This window comes from Aphelocoma coerulescens, chromosome 2, assembly GCF_041296385.1.
Source record: "Aphelocoma coerulescens isolate FSJ_1873_10779 chromosome 2, UR_Acoe_1.0, whole genome shotgun sequence".
NCBI lineage: Eukaryota > Metazoa > Chordata > Aves > Passeriformes > Corvidae > Aphelocoma > Aphelocoma coerulescens.
This window is the reverse complement of record NC_091015.1, coordinates 45970046-45991638: the sequence shown is the minus strand read 5'-3', so window position 1 is coordinate 45991638 and position 21593 is coordinate 45970046. Positions and strand designations below refer to the sequence as shown.

The 21593-nt window shown below is 38.3% G+C and overlaps 1 protein-coding gene across 2 annotated transcripts; it reads right to left on the bottom strand.

Annotated features, from left to right (window-relative positions):
• Positions 1-99: 99 nt before the first annotated feature.
• On the bottom strand, positions 100-16732 carry RAB5A (RAB5A, member RAS oncogene family). Of its 2 annotated transcripts, none has more exons than XM_069007257.1 (6): positions 16475-16732; positions 10500-10752; positions 7017-7168; positions 5898-6020; positions 3968-4061; positions 100-1591 (listed from the first exon to the last, which is right to left on the bottom strand). In XM_069007257.1, the coding sequence occupies exons 2-6, from the start codon at positions 10660-10662 to the stop codon at positions 1476-1478; spliced, it is 648 nt and encodes a 215-aa protein (XP_068863358.1). In that variant the 5' UTR covers positions 10663-10752; positions 16475-16732; the 3' UTR covers positions 100-1475. The 2 variants fall into 2 exon arrangements, with proteins under 2 accessions (XP_068863358.1, XP_068863359.1); XM_069007258.1 differs by lacking the exon at positions 16475-16732 and adding an exon at positions 16339-16426.
• Between the last annotated feature and the right edge of the window lie 4861 nt (positions 16733-21593).

The window sequence follows — 21593 nt, the reverse complement described above, 5'->3', positions numbered from 1 at the left end:
AGCATCTTAAATGCTGACCCATACAGTGAATCAGATATTTTGTCTGGAACTGTACAAATGTGATAAAACTTTCTGAAACTCAATAAGAAACGGGAAACAAAAAATTTTTTAAACCACTTTATTCAAACCTGAGCACCTCAATATAAAACTAAACACTGGTGAACTGTCATTTTTCTTGCTAAACCCAGATTACTGCAAATTTAAAATCTGCACAAGTAAGTTTCTATCAGTTCAACATTTAAATAGACTAATTCATCTCTTCTGACACACCTTGTAGATTTCATATAATGAAAATAACTAAAAGAATTAGTGCAATATACTGGACCGATCAAAATAAAATGTACTTTGGAAAACAAAGTTGCGAAGTTCGTTACTGACAGACAGCAGTACTTATGTTACAGATACAGGAGCATCATTTATTACTGTTCTAGCCATAAAGGAAGAACTCAGAACCCCCTTTGATTAGAGAGGAAAAAAGTTAGCTTTAAGTAACTGTACATTCTGTATACCTTTAAGCAACTCTTAAATATTACAGAAAGTATTAAACAAATGTAGACTACAATGCAGAGTACCTATTTACAGTACATTAATATCCAAATTTAAAATCAAGTTGGATGTACATAATCGTTAGTGCACTATTTTTTTTCCTTAGGGGAAAAACAAACTGTAATGGCCAGCAATGATCAGAAACAAGAAAGAAGTCACAGACACCGAGTTTGTTGTGGTTTTACTTGAAGAGCTCTTACAGTTTGTAGAGGACAAAAAACCCCATATCCTAAGTTGTAGAGTTGAATTTACTGGTCTGTACCCTCTGAACAGATTAGAAATGAAGTTAGACTTGATTCATCACTAATTCATTAAGACAACTAACTGGGTTGATATAATTTACATAGAGTGTACCAACTAAAACTCCACTTTCTGGCAAGCATAGGATTCTTAAAATTGTTAATGCAAGTATTATTTGTAATAAAATTATTAAACTATGGAATGTATAACTAAATAGTGGATACCTGCAGAAACAACTGGTTGCATCAATACTGCAAATAAGTTTAAGTAATTTTTAGACCCTGTTTCTAAAGAGGTTTTAAAGCACAATTGAGAATTATGAGAAGACCCAATTCTATTTATTATGACAGTGATCAGTATTGAGGCTACAGGAACCGGCCAATTAGGTCCACAGAAAGTAGTTCTTCTACACCCCTAATAATAACAAATTATTTTTAAAATCTTTCAGCTGAAGGAAGTTTATTCCGCTTCCATCTCTCCTCTACTGCTGAAACATTGCAGCCAGTGGTGGATACATGCATGTTAAAATTTTAGGTCAAAAGAAAACTCTGTATCATGAACTTGACTATTATCGTAAGTCTCTTCGCTGTTTGGAAGCTGTACTGGACCAGGTTAAGCACTCCAATTCCATGGTTATTAACTGTTAGGAAGCAGAAGAATATTCAGAACAGTTTAAAGCAATTGATCTTTTAGTTACTACAACATTGACTCTTGGGTGGTTGTGTGGGTTCAGTAAGGTCTACTCCTCTTCCTCTGGCAGAGCTGGCTCCTGCATTCTGTGGTTCATTCTTGGGCAATTTCTTTGCTGTAAGATGAACAGGAAAGAAGAGTTAAATCTGAGATTTTTACTAAGATTAAATCACCTGAGTAAACAAAACAACACATTATACGCATATCGGTATACTTACTGTATAATCTGATTTGATTCAGTACACTGGTAATGAAAGAAGTTAAGACACTTAATTTCTTAATGCTCAATATCTTATCTATGGTTTCCAGGAATGAAATACATTGGTAACTTGAGCAGTAAAATGTATCTGCACAGGTGTGCTATGCCACTATATGACAGTTCCTGTGGGAATCCACCCACACAGAACAGGCTTTAAGATCAGGATGTTAGTGCAAAAAGATACAGAAACACTGAAAAGGCACAAAACACAGACAGAAATGGGTCAAACAGCTCCCAGATATCCAGCCAGAAATGAGTGTTTGCAGACAACATATAGAATGGCCCTCAGCACCAGATCAAGCCTCTCCTATTTTTTTCAAGCTGTCTCTTCTGTCCAGCTCTTATGAGTCAATTGATTGGTAATTTCTTTGTTGCCCTTGTAGCTCCAAGGTTCCTCCTCAGTCTTAACATGAAAACATAAGGGTGAAAGCTGTCACCCTTCTGAGCAGTAGCTTCTCCTAGATTTCTCTCCATCAGAAAATTGCTAAGTTCTACACAACAGGACTTCCATGGGCCTGTCTTACCAGGACACAACAACCACCCTTGTTCAACAGTTTGGTTTCACCCCGAAGTAGTTACTTCTGTCAATTTTTTAAAGAACAACTTTTTCTAAAATCAATGAAACCCAGCCAAAAAAAAACACAGAGCAGATATCAACATGCTGTGGTCCAAGATAACCTCAGGGTGCTGGGCAAAAGGGTGGGCCACAGGGATCTTCTGAGATCCCTTCCAACTTGGGCTGTTCTACAGATCTGTGACAAAACCCAAGAACCCACACAGTACTAAGCTGCTGAGCCAGAACAAAGGGACTGTGCACCAACAGAAAAATGTCTTCAGAGCAATGTTGTTTTGAGTTCTAGAACTATATCTAGAACTGAATTAATATTATTTTTCTTAACTGGAAGTTCTGAATGAGTGCTGAAGCAGTCAATTTACAAGCAGCTGCAGCTTGCACCCCAGTTCTTTCAACATTCTCATTTTTCATTTTCTCTCAGCTTTAAGATCATATTTACACATGGTCCTGAGAACTGCATCCACATTTTGCAGGCCATTCCAAATTACATGCAATACTTATAGCCTCATCAAAATTTCCATTCAGAGTCTATTGCTGCACAGATCTTGCTCTGATGCCCTGACAAAGCTGAATTTCACCCCACTGATGCAAAATACTCACATGGCCTAACAACATTGCAGACAAAATACACAGTTATTAAGTGGGCATCTTTTTCCTCAAAAATACAGAGGCAAGAATTCTTACTGACATCTCAAATTACAAAAAAAGAAAAAACCCTCAGGTTTTTGGGGATTTTTTTTTATACAGGATGCAAACTGCACCATTTAACAAATTAATTTTGAAATTTCACCAGCGAAACACAGAGAACAGAGTAACTGAGCATTTCTGTATCATTAAATGCAGGCCTATCTTGAACATTCATGAGAAAAATACACTTTCCTGTCATACAGTTAAGTGTTTGTGTCTATCCCCCCTCTTCAAGTATTTATAGTTAATATGAAGCAAGTACTTGTAATAAAGTGTTGCTATAGTGATAATTTAATTTGCATCTGCTGGAAGTTTGAAGGACATCACAAATTACCTTTTGCTCTCCTGACTTAAAAAGCAGAAGATTAAGACCTCTTTAAAAACATTTAATTTTAATATCAATGATGTTTTTTCACCAAAAGGAGGTTAGAGAGGTGCAACATATAAAACAGATTGAATGAAGTTATTTGATGCTATACATTACTATTATCCACTAGCAAAGCATCTACTATAATTAAGGTTACTACTAAACAGATTAATGCCCAGCCTAAAACTTAATTATTTTTCCTCCACTTTCAAAAGTTTATTAACAATTAAATACAATTTTGGGTATATCAATGGAATACACAAAAATTCTTGGTTTATACTCACTACTACATGTTAGCATCATTACAGAAATCCACAAGATTATGTTAGGTCTAAAAATGTATCAGTAGATTTACTTTTAACATGCAGCGTCCTTTACTTATAACTTGGACACTGAATTGAAGCACACGTTGCCATCTTTGACACAGCTTGTGGATGTCAGATAGGTGCCTAAACAAAATTAAACAAATAAAAGGGCCTAAGGAAACTTTGATGCCAGAAATAACTTAGGTGAAAAACAAAGATCTTAGGTTAGGAAGATTGTCATGGTCTGAATCTCATGAAAACCATTCCCTTTAAAGTTCTCAGTTTGTTCATAAACTCACCAATTGCCATGAATATTTCATTTACGTTCATAGATGTTTTAGCAGATGTCTCCATGAACAATAGGCTATTGTCATCTGCATAAGCCTGAGCTTCCTGAAAGTTAAAATAAGAATACATTACTTCATTAAAAAAAAAATTTAAACTCAGACAATCATTACACACTGTACTTCCAATTGCTACAAAGGAACAATCTCTACAGCATTTGGAAAGAAAGACAGTTTGCGGAAACACTCATCTGACAATATCTTATTCACCAGTTATGGAAAAGTTATAATTCCACCAAGCAGTTAAACAACTAGAAATGGAATCTTAAAGATCCTTCCTAATCTTAAAAATATCCAGATGGAAGAATCTCAGGCAAAACTAAATAATAAATGAAAATATTTATGAAAGATACAAGCCCAATGCAGAACACTAGCAAGTACAAATAAGCTTCAGAAAGTGCCATCAAATGTCAGCAAGTCCATTACTACCCTGGAAAAAGGCAATCTGTGAACTATCTTGAATCTTTCAAGCACTGTGGCAGATGGATCAGAACAGTCTCATTATCCTGATACAAGTTCACAATTACAGCAAATAAGCAGTATTAAGTATTTTGCCATGTTACCTCCCTTTTCAGTATGAATTTTCATCTGATACTCTGCTCATACGAACTTTACTATTTTTGTCACTTCTTATTAGTCAATTCAGCTGAGAATCTACAGCTTCTTGTGATTATGTAACTGCCTTTGCATTCAATAAGAAATCTGCAAAAAAAGCTGAATTACAGAACACCTATGATGATAAGAATAATCTACAGCACTCTACAATTATTTAAGAGACACCTGCTAAGATCTATATAATGATATCTGAAACAACACATTAACAAATACCTAGGAGTCTAATATGTGATTTGAAATGAGAAATGCCTGTCAAGCCCACAAGGAGCCCATAAATCCACAGTAGCAGACCCCCTAACATTTGAAAAACATTAAGACTGTAATTGTTCAAAATATAGTACAGGTAGGTTTACTTTGGTAGTTAAATTTGATTACATTATTGACTGCAGTCATGTATGAAATTTTTGTTAAATACTACAATTTTTCATAAAACACCAAAGTCTCCTGTCAACTGTCATGGAAGTATAAAATTAGAAGACTGGCAGAAAAACACCTAAAACACTGCTAACCTTCATAGTTCAACTCTTTATAGTTACAAAAGGATTCATTACTATATGCAGCTGTATCTCACATGACCCCAAACACAGATTAAAAACTGTAAATTAATGACTAATTACTGACTAGTAAATACTATCTTAATTCAAATTCAGTCTATCATGAATGGACCAAAACAACCTGCAGTTAAGTTTTATTCACTTTGGAAGCTATTTTCTGATGACTTGATTAAACCTTCTAGAAGATAAAATACACCAGTGAGAGCACAGATGTAATCACTAAACCAAAAGAAATGCCGTGAAAAGCTCAATTAAAATTTGAACACTTCTTCAACAGTACAAGCTAAGCAAGTTAGGCACATCAACTAGCTTTGTATCATATGATGATCAAAATTCTCTGACTGACAAGCCAGACAGAACAGTTTGGTGTTAAAGTTACTGCTATCTCATCCATTGAAACTCTAGTTACCAGTAATTTTGGGTAGAAGACAGAAAAAAGTCACATCAAAGAACAGATATTCAATTAGCCTGAAAGATATGCAAATAAATTAATTATTCCTCTAAGTCAAATTAATTATTCCAAAAAGTCTATTCCTCCATATTACTTGTACAGAAGTAGGTAGCATGTATTATTTAATTAGTCTCAGTTGACATTTATATTTAGCAGCATGACCCCCATAACAACTAGCCAGGCTATACATATAAGCTCCCCCTAGGTTTATTTACTATCTATTCAAACAAAATGCAATTTCTATGAACAAAAGTTATGTACATACCTGGAAATCCACAGCTCTTTTGTTAGCTAGATCAGCTTTGTTTCCTGCTAAAGCTATTACAATGTTAGGACTTGCTTGTCGCTGAAGTTCTTTGACCCAATTTTTCGCTCTGGCAAAGGACTCCTGTTAATGATCGCAAAATGATGCAACTGAGTTTTGTCATCCTTTTGTACTCATCTATTATCCCCATCTCTGTTATCTACACTTCAAGCACAAAACGCCAATGCAAGGCTGCTACCTTTGTCCAAAGGCACACTCCAAATTGCCAAACTGAGCTTTTAAAATGAAACATTCCTACCTTAGTTCTCAACTGTGCTTAGCTGGGATAATGCTGAAGTAAGTAGGTAGGAAGATCTTTGTGTAGACAGAGTAAGGAAACAAGTGGTTAAGAGAGAAAACGGGAATTTCAGTTTCTCTAGAAGAAACAAGTATATGAACAGCTATATTGAAAAGGCCTCAAAATTACTTTCTAATTACTGAAGACTGTTCATTATGGTACATGATTTCTGAGGTTTTTTTAAAGTTTTGGGTTTTAAGTCTCATTTTATCAGAAACAAGCCAAGATTATATGATCTAAGTTCAAATAAAAAGAAATCTAATAACCTTAGGGTTTGGTCTCGATACCTTAGGCTACCTTTCCAATCTTAATCAAAATTTGCAGTAATACAATGTTAAAATAATATCTTTCACTGTCAGAAATAAAAGTGCGACCAGCAATGTGACGAGAGTAACAGCTCAAACTCCGTGAACTGAGTTAAGGGCGGGTCAGAAACACTTCTACAAGAGGATTTGTTTTCTTTCTCTCTCTCTTTTTGATATTAAAAAAAACCCCAAACAACCCAACCCTAGAAATGGTCTTTTAGCCAGAAAAGTTTACAGACACAAATTGACATCACACAGTGCAATATGAAATGACCTAGTCCAGCAGAAGGCATCCCTGCTCATGGCAGGAGTGTTGGACTAGATGACCTTTAAAGGCTTCTTCCCATCCAAAACATTCTATGAGTCTACAAAACAATTAATTGATTCACACAAGTCAGTGAGAAAAAAATAAGTAAAGATCAGTGCAAGACTGCTAACTTCCAAATTCCCCTTGTGCCTCCGTAATCCAGTACTCACCTCGTTTGTAATGTCGTATACCACTATAGCTGCTTGTGCTCCTCTGTAGTACATGGGTGCTAAACTGTGGTACCGCTCTTGCCCAGCTGTATCCCAAATTTCAAATTTTACTGTTGTATCATCCAGACATACAGTCTGGGTTAGAAAAGCAGCTACAAAAAAGACAGAGGTGCTGAAACCAGAAGTCTGCTTGTATCTCTATATTCATATATAGTTATGTTCACAGAGATGGAAAACAATTCAAGCCTACTGTTAAAATACAGCAGGTTTGATGCAAGCATTAGCTGACAGACTGTAACTCTGATCTGACAGACTGTAACTCTGATCAACACAGAGGAATTATTTAAACAACAAGATTTTCCTCAAGTTAGACATAAGAAAGCAAAAATTGGCAAAAATTCCCTTTTTCATAACAGTGAATCTGAGTAACCATAAGCCTTCTCTTAAACCTTCTAGATAAAGTCTGCTGAAGCAGGATGAAATGTATTACAGAGCACCAGTAACAGCATCCCATCATGCTACAATCCAACAGTTCAGATATTTGCAGTTCTACACATTTATGTTACTTGAATACCATCTTAAAACTTTGATTTTCAGCTCCTGACAACTTTACCTTAGCTAACAGATCTGCAAGAAAGAAGCACTTCTTATAAGTTCTTGTTCTCAAAGCAGCTCTTTTTTGACTTTGCAAGTGATCTCAAGCATTAATTTCAGCATTATTTCAACAGTCTGCAGTCTCAGGGAAACTTGCAGCGATTCCTACTACAGCTAAACACATTACCATAAATAATGGCCTTCCAGTTGCAGAAAATACTAAGTAACTCATTCCAAGTCTTCAAACAGTTACTCCTAGTAAAACTTTTCCATTCGGGTCAAGGTACAATCAGAAGTATGGAGGCCAGTGCCCACACAGCACAGAAACCAGCATTACAAAACTAAGGAAAGCCCACTACTTAGCTGAAGTGGGAACTCTGATCACTAGGCACACTGATGGACTGTGGCCAGTTTAAAATGAAATGTCTGAAGGGACACTGTCCTGTAACACTTGCATACCTGGGATGTTATCCTGTCCTACATATTCAGAGACATCATAGCCTATGAACCATTCCAAAACTGCTGCAGCCTTCAACTTTCTCATTACAGAAACCAAAACGAAGCCAATCTTGCTCTGTAGAGGACATTGTAACTAGCATACAGAAGTGTCCCTGTCTCAGCTGTGGGCAGCAGCTGCACAGTATTTATTTGCTGGCTGGGGTTAAACTGTGACCAGAAGCTGACTCCTTAAGTGGCCAGGTGCTCTTGCTTCAGGGGTATTAGCATCCATCACAGATGAGCAGGCAGGCTGGAGACAGTAAAGGCTTTGAGGTTCCAATGTTAAATCAACATAAATCTCTCTAAATGCTACATATACAAACACTGGTAGAACAGGCTCCACTTGGCAGCTCCCTAAGCAGCCCGGAAACAAAACAGAGTGAAAAAACACCATACATCCTGCCCTTAACTAAGGACTTCCTCCCCAGAACCAGCTCAGTATTCTATTTCTCCAAGGCACAGACAAGATGTTAAGCAAGCAGATTTTGAAGTTCTCACAGACATTATTCTCTTAACAGAAAAACACTCCCTAAATGAAGGTACGCACTTGGAAAGAGAATTAAACAAGTGGTTTATTCTACGCAGTCCTCTCTGGTTTTTTTCAAAAGGAACATTTAAACCACCTTAAAATGTCAGTTAATTTCTGCAAAAAACATAACTTTCTTGCATCTTGCCAAGGCCATAGTAAATTGACAATTAATCATCTGTGTTAATTATCTAAAGGCTATCTTTAACAGCCATACTTTTGTCTTAAGCAACTAACAGGCCTTGCTACACTAGTCTGAAGTGGCAAAACCACACCACCACCATCCAACATGTCCACCTTTAACTGCACTCCCTTTCAGATGTTTTTATCCAGATTCACAATGCACATAAGCCTCTCTTTGTTAAAAGGCCCTTCTGTATACAAAGAAAATTATGCCTTGGGCAACTACAAGCCACACAGTTAAGACAGCTTTCTCTATAGAAAACTTTTCTGAATCCAAACACTGCGGCATTTAATAGCTCTCAACTGTATTATAGAGCATTTCATTGTTTCTATGTCATATAGAAGAGGCACAATTTAATACAGATTACACTAAACCTCATATACCTACTTAGGCTCTTGTTTAAGCTCTGTTTAGATTTTGAACAGTTAGGCCACACACTAAAACAAGAAAAAACTAAACGGAAGTTAAATGGAGATCACTGAAATGGAACAATGAATTTCACTTAATTTTAACAGTTTTTTTAAACTAAAAACCTTGTTGATATTGGAAAGTTAATTCATTACATATTTTTTGAGAATGCTCTCCATATTACCACACAGCCGTGTAGTATCAGAGAATACAGAAACTTTCATACTAACACCTATCCTCGAGCCATGATAAAATGCCTAAAGCCAAAAGTGTACATTAGTAAGATTACTAAAGTAGAAAATACGTGGTTCTCTATTTATGCTGACAGATACAAAAAATAAATACATGTAGCAGCTAGAAATAGGGCAAAAGAAGAATGCAATGAAATTCAGCTTGTATTTATTTTTGTAAGCTTTGTGGAGTTTTTACATTTCAACAACTGTTGGTGTGTGAAGACACACACAGACCACTGAAAGGCCTTCACATAAATATTACAATGGAACAGACTGACTCATACAAGCTGCAACAGCAATTACTGGAGAGTATCTATCAATTCATAAAATCCATACTTTAAGTCTGTATGCTGTTAGGTAGTTTTAGGATACTTTTAAATTTATCCAAGGAGGAATACAGCTCAAAGCACAAACATCTCCAAAATACAATGTAACTTAAGAAATCTGGCAAGGGGAAGAGTATGATAAAATCTGTTCACAGATAGATTTTTTTTTTAGTTCTAGTAGCCAGCACCTGTTTTGTTTAAATTCACAAAATGGAAAAACAGTTCAATAAATTCTGTGATTACTAGCACAGAAATATATCCAAAAATGTAGCAAGTTCTCCAAAATCAAAAGCAAAGTCAGCATGCATAAGTGACAAACACAAGCTTTTTGTGAGATGCAATGCTGTTTTTTTTTTTTTATAGAAACTAAGCTCATAATTCTTACTAAGCAGTTATTTCATGCAGTAAGCATACAGCACAATTAAAAGAGCCACACACCCACTTACAAACAAAACATGACATTGAGCCCAGGTTTCAAAACTATGCAGTTCAAGAACACATGTAATACCTCCACTTGAAAAGGACGTTTGCTACAGCCTTGTGCCAATTACATTTAACTTAGAAAGTTATAGTTCTCAATTACTGACACAGGGCTCAGATTTGATCCTTGCTGTCAATGACCCACTCTAGAAGTGCCATTACATTAAAGGTTTTCAAGGGCAAGGACAATATAAAAACTCAACATGAAACAAATTAACAGGATAATTTTCTCACCTCCAATCGTACTCTCTTGAAATTCATGAAACTGTCCTTTTACAAAACGAAGCACCAAACTTGACTTGCCAACTGCAGACTCTCCTAAAAGTACTAGTTTGAATTGGCAAATTTTATTTCCAGCATTTGGCCCATTGGGCCTTGTTGCTCCTCGATTAGCCATGTCCAAATTAGAAAGCAGTCCTTTATTTCAATAGCTTTTGAAAGCAAGTTCCACTGAGATCTGAATCCTTGTTCTTCTGCCAGTAACAACCTATTTGTGAAAAGACAGTGGATGCATTAGATTTTCAAACCAAGTAAGAAAAGTCTCATTCACTAATGCAATATATATTATATATAACTTGACCTAATATTTACTCAAGTCAACAGGCCAGAGTACAGGTACCATCACTGGTAAGTTGCCAAGTATAGCCAGAATTTATGACACATGAAACAGTTATCTTCTTCAACACCTGGTCTTGCCATTACAGCTTCAAATTAGGACATTAAAATCCAATTATGTTTCTTCTTGCAAGACTTCAATCTCCTGTTGTTTCTTAACAAATCAAGACTGATGTTTAACACAACAAATTCAGACTTTCAAATTATCAGTAAAGTAACAAATGACAAGAAGCAATAACTTTTCATAATTATGCTATTGCTAACCAATATTCCAAAGTCAGCACTGCTGAAGGATGAGCAAAAAACTGAGCAAATTGGGAAAACTCAAACACCACAGTAAGTTCTTTGCAAGTATAGTTCATCAATTCACTTCTATCCCATCTATCAAACACAGTTTCCTTAAAAAAAAGTACAGATCTTCACATACAAACCATTAATACCCTCTGAAATTAACAGCTGTACTGAGAAGCAAAAGTGAAGCCTTCCATACGAAAAACAATTGTCTCGATCCGTAAGAATTCCAGGCTGCTTTGTACAAACCACCAGAGAGCTACTATATGATGATTAATTTCTATTTCCAATACTTACACGTCTCCTAGATCAATATTAACAACAGAGATTTTTGTTAAGAACAAGTATGAACAGCATATTGCTTAGGCTGCCTACTCTTCTTTCCAGATGCTTAAAAAAACCCACCCACAGTACTTATTCATATGGACAGGGAAGCCTTTAGACTCTGCTGGTATCACTTCTGACCCTAATAATTATGCTTTTACACACTTAACAGTAGATACAAAATAAAAGACTCCCCCAAGCCAGCCTATAGTTTTGTCTTACCCCAGCTGATTATTTCTTTCAATTGAGCACACTTTGTGGGGATACAGTTTTTCTAACATGTAGGATGCAAGTTAGGTTAGAGTACATGCTCCTGCCGCAAAACATATTTTAAATGTTTTTAAACATATGTTGCAAAAAAGTAAGCAAACATAATAGTTTCAAATGACTTCCTGTTCTTTATTCCTTGTGATAAAGCAACTACATTTTAAACCAAGCAGTAATCTTTAGCCATCTTCCTATTTCAAACCCCTTAGCACATAGATCAGGCACTTGAGCATTCCAGTTTGCTACAGGCCTAGCTCAGATGCTAAGCCTTCCTTCTCCTTCCTAACTCTCCCTCAACCCAAGTCCTGAAGAACCTTTTCTCTGGAAAGTCCTTCAGCAGTCTAGCAGAACCTTACCCTTCAGCAAGATACTCCCTTACAAACTAATATTCATGGAATAAAGGAGAACAAAAATCTTAGCAGTATATAGTGAATAACATAACAGATGAAAAACAGATATTCTATTTCTCACTGTAAACAGAATACAGGTCTTAAAAATATTTTCAACATCTTAGACACTTCTATTTGCTCATGTTGCTCTTTTTCTCATATATCTCAAAATAATTTACCTTCTTCAAGGTAGGATATAACAATTTTGCATTCTGTCCTGAGTTTGTGTTCTATTTGACTATTACATCATAATTAAATCAAAAATACATATTTTTAAAATTTTAGTTGTACAACATAAACTAATAAGTATCACATTTTAGCTCTATATTCTTACAAACATATGAAAGTGTTCCACAGTGATAGAATGAAGCAAAAAAGCCCCTGCAAATCCTATCACCATTCTTATTAAGTACCATGTTAACTCTAAGATTCTGATTCATTAAACTAATTTTGGTGAAGTGTTTCAGAATACAGGAATGGATTCAGTTATTTTAAAAATACCACACCTTTCATCCTTACACCATAAACCAACAATTTTACACTACTAGTGTGCTGGTTCTCAGGCAAAACTCTTCCCCCTCCATGCTGCTGAAATAGGCTTCAGAAGTTGTGGAGTGATTTGGATAAAGATGGATCAGTGACTACAGTTAATCTCTCTGTAATTGTACTACAATAGAGAAAGCAGCAAGGCATAACCAAAATATAGGTGGTTCAGAATACTGCTAGCCATTTGTTTATCTTTTCCTTTGGAAAAGTAATAAAGACAATTAAGTTATTTCTGTTTTAAAATGAAAAAAACCCCATCTGTGTGCAGTAGCATTCCAGTGTGCTTGGACAACCATGAAATAATTTAAAACCCTTTAATCTTAATATATCCCATGTTTCTCCAGACTCTGCAGCATTCATAAAGACATAAGGACAACATCCAGTGACCATGTGACTTAGTACTCCTGCGAGCAAGTGACTTCTAGATGACAGTGAAGAAAGCAAGCCACTGCACAGGTTATTTGTTATGACTGCTTTTTTGCTTGCTGTTTCCCACACTGAGAGCAAAAGGAGGTAGGAGAGAAAAACAGGCAAGACTGATTGAACTTGTGTAATATTTATCAGTTTCACCTGAGCATTTACAGCTTGTAGTTAATTCAGAGTTTTATCACTTATAAAACAGTAATTACTACCCCTTGCAATACTACTTCAGAACACAAAGCTGACACAGGTTGTCAAGAAAAATATCTAGTTTGGTTTTTATAGATGCCCGAGCTACAGAAGTTGTAGTTATCAGAGAACTTCAAAGTTTACACTCTTACAGCATCCCCCCCCGAAATCATTCTAGACAGTCAGATAGCATGTACAAAAATAACCAGCTGTCAAGCTGATAGCAGACCACAGTACCCGAGAGGAAGGGCATCTAAGAAACATACTGCAAACCTCATTCATTCAACAGTCACATCAATACATCTCATAAATTAAGAATAAAAACTACTAGTCATACCATCCACTTTTCAACAGCTCACGATAAAAAAAAATGCAAGACTGAAAACCTGATAGAGCACATCCAGATGATTTTGACATATCAAAAAATTCATTAACACCCTCTATAAGTGTATATGAAAATCATCATCTTTTGAAGTATCAGATGATGCCGAAACCCTGCAGTTAAAGTACACAACATGGCAGCATACATACACAATAAGCAAGGGAAGTATCTGCTTAATCCAAAGAGAAGAAGTACTGCAGGTTGACACAGCCACTACAGAACGGTTCTGGCCTGTTTTTTTCACATCTGTGAGCTGAGCACACACAGTTTCACAAAGATTCAGAAGTAGATTTCAATGCTGCAGTCCCCCATGCACACTCCAAGTCTCAGGTCACATTCATTCTCCTATTCCTTAGTTCATCAGTAAAATACAAACCTGGAGAACTGGGAGGAATACTACACTCAGTACCCTACACATGCAATGCAAACTGCAAACGGAGCTCTGGTGAAAATTTCCTGGGAAAAAAACCACTAATATTCTTACCCTTATCCTCCCCTCTCAATTTTGTATGCAATGTAATCAATATATTTGGAATATGCAAAGAAAGAAAACCTTGGTAAGACATTTTCATTCACCTACACAAAAGCAAGTACTCGACTGCTTGACTTGAAACAAGCTCTTAAACTGATACATATGGGAGTTATGCAAGAGATCTACTAATACAAAAATGTGCTAAAGAAAATACTATAAAGATTTCTGAGATGGATGGCTTCACATGGATGGAAATGAGGGAGATTTTCTTACTTTTACAGAGTTTAATGTAAGAACTCCATTTTGCAGTCTAGAGCACTACAAATACATAGGTCACTCTGCTAAGTCAGAACGTTCACTCTTTTCCTGAACATCCTCCCCAAGACACAGCAGGTTCATGTTGAAATGCCAGAACACAAAGCTTCGAGCACATTATTTGCCAAGTACTCCTGGTAACCCCACCAACTAATTTACCAGATGCTGGGTATTCTCATCACTCCAGAAGAGAAATTTGTATGCCGTTAGATAGTCTGAATTTTATTTACAGAAGAGTCCTAAGATTTTAACAGATCAAACACAAATCTTATTATGCTTGAGTCTGTGTGCAAAATACCAACAGCCCCAGCCAACACCTACAAACACACAATTTAATGGCATAATTCAGTCATGTAAGCACAGGCACTGGCCTATTTTCCACTACAAGACAGCTAATACAGAAGTATCAAAGTAACACTGGTGACAAAAGCCAGCCTACTGAAGAGATTAAGACAGTGAGCACTGTTCCTACATTTAATGTGATAAAATGCATTATCAAATACAAAAGCCACACGAAAAAATTAATGATAAATTTAAGACTGGAACATTCCACCACTTTTATATCTCATAGCAAACAACAGTATTTCTTACTAATAAACTTTTATACGCTACATTAACAGACACAAACCATACAATGCTGAGGCTACAACAATTAACAATCTACTTTAAATTTCTTTATACTGGACTTTCTTGAATGTTTTAAAAGAAGTAACTAAAAATCCTTCTATATTAGCCACTCCTACTAACCAAATTGTCTGTTATTCCTTTCCAAGTTCAGCAGAATTACTGTGACACCTTACTGCAGTGGTCAAGATAGTAACAGGGACAACTTGTCACATGTAAGCCAGTTTATATTGAAACATAATGAAACTGTAAGTAAAACAAGTGAATCAACACAATTGTTGCAAAAAAATTACAGCCTTCCAATTAAAGGTAATAGCCACCTCATAAGCTCATCAGAATGATGAATGGTACCAATTGCTTTCAGATAAACCGGTTTATCATACAGGAAATGTAAGTGATGACTATAATACCATTGTCTCTAGCCACCTCACTTCAGCCAACATCTACCTTTTCCTGACATTTCTCGTTATGGAAGAACAATACCCACATGCAATCTAGCCTGACTGTAACTCTGAAGAGTCACTATAAAACTGGAAAAATTCAAAAATGCCACGATTTTTACTTGGCCTGAACGTTACATGAAAGAAACTGATTCATTTCAGCTGCTTAATTAGCTGTTTAGCCTCTCATTTCCATCCCCAAGCTCTGAAAGAAGTGTAAGGTAGGAAAAAACCAAAAATCGTTAAAAATGCTGAGAGAACAGCCTTTCATGGTCCTGTCTGGAACATTTTGATAGTTCTTATGCAATTCAGCTCTCCTCTAAAACATAAAAAAGCTTAGGTTTGTTCCTCCACCCTACCCTAGCTTTGTGTCTAGTTCCAATTCAGTGCAATGCAGAAGATACCCAGCATACTAGGCCTGTCGCGATCCCCCCGATGGCGACGCGTTATCGGGAGTATTTTACTTCCCATCTAGTTCACCCTCCTTCTTCCAGCCGCAAGTGAAAGGGAAAGCGAGGGACCCATCACCCAACCTCCCCCTTCATATCTCACAAGCAACTCGAGGAGAACAGCATTCACGGCTGGCTCCAGACAGCGATACCTCTCTGCAGGAGCGCCCGCACGCAGGGGAGGATCCCCGCTCTCCCGGGCCCAGCCCCTCCAACCCCCGCCGCCACCTCCCCTCCCCCGCGGCTCCCTTCCAGGCACAGGAATAAGGGGAAGTGGGAAAACCGGGGGCGCCATTTTGAGCCGGGAAGGGAGAGAGCAGCCTCCCCTCCCCGCACGGCGGGCTGCCCACCTCAGCCACCCACACCGCGGCACGACGCTCCCGCAGGGCCAGGGGAGTGGCCGCCGGCAGGAGCCCGGACAGGGCGCGTCCTCCGCCGTCTCGCCGCCGCCGCCAGGCCCCCCCCGCGCCGCCACCGCCTCCTCACCTGGCCGGGGTGGGGGAGCCGGGGCGGCGGCGCGGCGATGTCCGTCCGTCCGTCCGTCCGTCCGTCCGTCCGCGCGTCGGTCGGGGCTGGCGAGCGCGCCGGGGCAGGGTGGGCGGAGGAGGGGGAAGAGGGGAGGCGGCTCCTCGGTGGGGGCGAGGGGCGGGGGCGCAGCCGTGCCTCACCCAGCCCCGCCGCCGACTTCCGCCGCCGCCTCTGCCCCGACCAAAACACACTCACACACACAACACGCACTTCCGCCGCCGCCACGTCACGCCCGCACGCGGCGTGCCCTTCCGGTTCGCTCGCGCCAGTCACGTGGCTCCCTTTCTTTCCCACCTTTTCCCCTCCTCCTTTTGTTCCCGCTCCCTCCCTTCCGCTCAGCCGCTCCCACGGCAGGCGAGCCACACTCGTCAGTAGGGTGTTTCCGATCTCCCGTTTCTCCCCAGCGCCCAGGGCAAGAGTCCCTAGGAGCGAGCCGCGCATCTTCCATCTTCCATTTACTGTGGGGGTGGTGAGGCTGGAATGGGTTGCTCAGAGAAGTTCAGGATGCTCCATCCCTGGCAGTGTTCAAGGCCAGGCTGGGTGGGGTTTTGAGCAACCTGTTCTAGTACGAGGTGTCCCTGCTCAAGGCAGGGGCGTTGGGGCTGGGTGATCCTTAAGGTCCCTCCCAACCCAAACTATTCCATGATTCTGTACCAGTCCTCTAGGGACTGCAGTGCAGCCTGAGGAGGCCACTGAGGTGCCAGGGTATACACACACAGGCAAGTCCTGGTTTAATCCTTTGAAAGAACCAGTTTCCAAAGCTATTAGTCAGATGAGTTGAAAGGAGGACCTACATAGAAAAACCTGAATTGCCATTGGGAATTTGCCTAACTTTTCTAAACACCGAACAGCCACTGATAAAGGCTTAGAGGCTGGCTCATTATTGCCAGAGTGCTAAAAACTTGAGAAATGCGTTGCTAACAGAACAAGTCTTGACTGCTTCATAGATGGATATAAACAATGTCTTGATTGCTTCATAGCAATGAAGCATGACCTTGTGAGTGAGCAGGATAAAGGCCAGCTGGTCACAGAGTGTAAGTGGGTCGTAGAGGAAACAACAATCAGGGTGTTTCTTCAGTATAGCAGCTTTAACAAGGTCTAAGAGTTGGCATTTGAAAGAAACAATAAAAAAACCCCAAACAAACTGGTAAGACGTTTAATAAGGTTATCAATAATGATATTTAGTAATTGGTACAATTTAATGACGATTGTTTAGATACTCCATCACAGGAAATACTGAATCAAGTTGATGTTGCTGTATTCTCGAAATATGTTTTAGTTCAACCACATATATTTAAATGAAGCAAAAATCAAGTTATGTAAACCCTGTGGTCAGTGCTATGCTAGTTTCTCCTTTCCTAGTATGACATATCAATACATTAACATACTGAAGTGAATGGAGTGAAACAGATTGTTCTTTTTCTTTTCATCTTCATCAGTTCTTTTCCATATACTTTTCCATTGGTACCAGTTTAGTCTGACAGTAACAATTTCCTCTTTCTGTTTTACTAAGTTGAAGTTAATCACTTACATAAGTGCTTTGTGAAAGACCAATATGTGACTTCAAAAAAAGTTAAATAGACTTTGCATTCACCAGTGATGTAGAATGCCAGACTAGCTCCAGAGAATCATGTTTGAAAGTATACAAATTTTTTTGAGCTGTGAGTTTGCTGAATGTTTGTAAGAGTTGTCCTTTAAATCATGTAATTGTGCCCTAATACACTGCTTATTTGCCATAACCCTCTGACTAGTCCCAATATGTTCAACTGGACTGCAGGATTTGCTGAGCAAACAGTAGATTCCTGATAACCAAATGTGTTTTACTACACACCTGATGGGCATACATTCGAACACCAGATAGCATCCAGTCAACCTGGCAGCTGCTCACTCACTCACTCACTCACTCACTCACTCACTCACTCACTCACTCACTCACCCTCCCTGCAGTAAGACAGAGAACAGAACAGGAAGAACAAAAACAGGTAAACTTGTGGGTTAAGATAAAGACAGTGGAATAGATGAAGGAAAGAGGAAGTGAAAAGGCAATACAAAGGAAATCGCTGGTTACCTCCCATAAACAGACCAGTGTCCAGCCAGTCCCCAAGCAGCAGCCAACTTGGAAGACATCTCCTTTGTCTACCTCCATTTTTTATTGCTAAGCATAATGCTGTGTGAGATGGAATATCCCTTTGATCAGTTTGGGTCGGCTGTCCTGGCTGTAATCGGCTCCCAAGTTTCTCACCATCACCAGCATTCCTCCCTGGGTGGGGCTGATGACAAAGTGGGGGAAAAGAGAAAGTCCTCACCCTATGCAAGCACTGTTCAGCAGTAGCTGAAGTATTGCTGTGTTATCAACAGCAGTTTAGTCACAAATCCACAACACAGCACCATTCAGGCTGCCATGAAGAAAATTAACTCCATCCCAGCCAGACACAGTACATACATGAACAGTTTTTGAGGAAAATTTTGTACTGTATCTTTAGAATTACTTGAACTAAATTCAGTTCAGAGATTAAATACTTCTGTCATACATAACATTTCAAGTTTCACTTAATCTTATCAAATGAAGGACCATACTATTCTATATGTAAGGATCATTATCTATGTTTCTAATAATAAATACTTTCTAAAATTGAAATAATTTTATAGATTATCAGATGTATCTGAAGTTCAAGGCTGAGTGGAATTTTTGATGCAGGAATTCTATTCATGTGATATAGTTGCACTAATGAAAAGGGGGTAAAAGGGATAAAGTATTACTTTCACATGAGAGATTAGAGAATTTTTCTCTTCAAAATGATTTGAGCAGACTTCGGATGCATTGCAGTAGGTCATTTTGCTGAAAATGCTAGCATGAATGGAAATTTCCCATGCTTTTTGTCTATTAAGTATGTAGGCAGTCTGTGGTTTGGATTCTGTGATGGACGCACTCTGGAACTCAGATCCCACAGCAGCAGAGCTCTGATGCTGTGTGTATCTGTGCCGGTAGGAAGCCTGTGTTACATGCAGGAGGTTCCTGCTGCTAACTTTAACTCCTTGACTGCAGCACAGAGCTACAGCACATCTCTCTTGCTTTGTGAAACGCCCAATTTGTTCACAGCTGGTTGACGCTGACAGAGGGGGACAGCAAACACCAAACGTTCGCTGTGAATGTGTGAAATAGAGGCATGTGAGAATGTGGCAGTGATCAAATGACCAAGTTCCAGTTACTGTATTTTGGGCTTGACAGGTCTCTGTGAGTTCTAGTGGTGAAGACAACGTTCTTCTGTTGTAGTCTGTACAAAAAGATGTTGAAGGAAAGCTCTGAAATCACACGGATAGCCCTATTAGGAGTCATGTGTTCATATTTTATTTCATCGTGGTTCATATATCAAATACCAAAATTGAAACTGTGCTGAGTGATATTAACAAATTTATGTTAGTGGGTCATGGTTTCACCAGGTGGCTTTCCATCTATTTTAGCATTTCTCTGCAGAGTTTAATAGTATATGTTCTGCTATATGTTATGTTCTGCTCAGCCTTTTTGAGTTTAAATCTAAGGCTAGATGTGTAATAATAAGTGGAAGTCGACTTTAGAAGATGTGCACAATCTCTTTATTGTGTTTGAACTTTCCAATTTATTTGTGTCCATCTGCTGTGACATTCTTTTTTTCTGTCTTCTATCTCTAGTTGTGTACATTGTACCTACATTGGCTTGGTCATAAGATATAGAAAGTGTGCAGCACACAGAAAACAGCACTTTTCTATCTGTAAATGAATTAAATAAAAAAACATGAAAGCAACCAGGCAGTAACAGCAACGTGCATTGGCATGGCTGACATAATTCAGGTATTTCACCAAATTTGGAGTGTTTTACACAGAGTTCTCTGGCCTTCAGAGACCTTAAGGCATCTACAGACTTAGTGCTTTGACTGCAGTCTATGCCAGCACCATAGTCAGAGAGAGAACTGTGTTGCAGAACATGGTGTTTACGCTTCATAAAGAAAGTAAAATGCACGGGTTTAGACAGTTTCCATTCCTCAGTTTTAGCCTAAACAAGACAGAAAAAGGCATTAGACTGTGGGAATTGGATGTCAGAAACTAGTGAAATGTCAAGTACTGTTGAGGAAAAAAAGTGCTGCTGTAGAATGGAAAATTTTGTTCAACTTTTTCCAAACAGCTTTCTCTAGAGATTCTACTTTTAACATAGATGACAAATTCATGCTGAAGTAAAGAAAATTTTGATATATTTTTTTTCCTAAAATTGAGTTCAGTCGGTTTTTGCCAGTTCATCAGCTTATCTTTAAAATAGCAGGTCCTTCCCTCTCTACAAATATTCTTTCTGTGGCCAAAATAACTTTCAGTATAAGAACGAATGGATCTGACACTGATTCCACAATGAGAAAATTATAGGAAAGAATGTATATTGTTAGTAGGTTTCAAATTGATTTATAGGGACCCACATTTCTGCAGAAAACAACCACAGAGAGGCAAAAAAAAAAAAAAAAAAAGGCAGCTGAGGACTTTTGCTCTACTTGTTTCTGCAATAGGCACTCTTTTTACATGTCCAAGTCCTATTTTTATGCCTTTGACACAAACCACTCCATCGGGACTGAGTGGATGCTTTCAATTAGCAAGTGTGGCCACCTGCTGGGGAAAAAAACAAGGTAAAAATAAATCAGCAATGTACAGAATGTATAAAAAACCTGAGCACAGGTAGAGAGCCAGCTAGAAATACAACAAACACAAGGATAAAAAATTCAAGTCCCAATTTCCTACACCCTATTATTACCATCTAATTTTTACATTACTGTACTTTGCTCTTCCTCTGTATAAATAGTTCTCCCTTCTCCTGACAACTTTACTAGATAGAAATTGCACCTTACAGACGAATGGGTCACAAAGCAAGAGACACCACCAATCATTTTATTTATTAAACTACCAAAAAACTACTGCTTTATTTGGCCGGAACACTCTGAACTTCAAGCAACAACAAATATGACAAATATGAAAAGAACTGAACACATTAAGCTTCTTTAGTTCCCAAGTGGACATGGATATTCCATATTAGCGGTGTGGTGCAGCCATATCTACAGCA

Coding starts and splice junctions, on each gene's coding strand:
- RAB5A (XM_069007257.1), bottom strand. CDS start 10,662: ATGGCTAATCGAGGAGCAACAAGGCCCAATGGGCCAAATGCTGGAAAT. Junction 7,169..10,499: donor TCAAGAGAGTACGATTGGAG/GTGAGAAAATTA, acceptor TCTTTTTTGTAG/CTGCTTTTCTAACCCAGACT. Junction 6,021..7,016: donor TATACGACATTACAAACGAG/GTGAGTACTGGA, acceptor GATCATTAACAG/GAGTCCTTTGCCAGAGCGAA.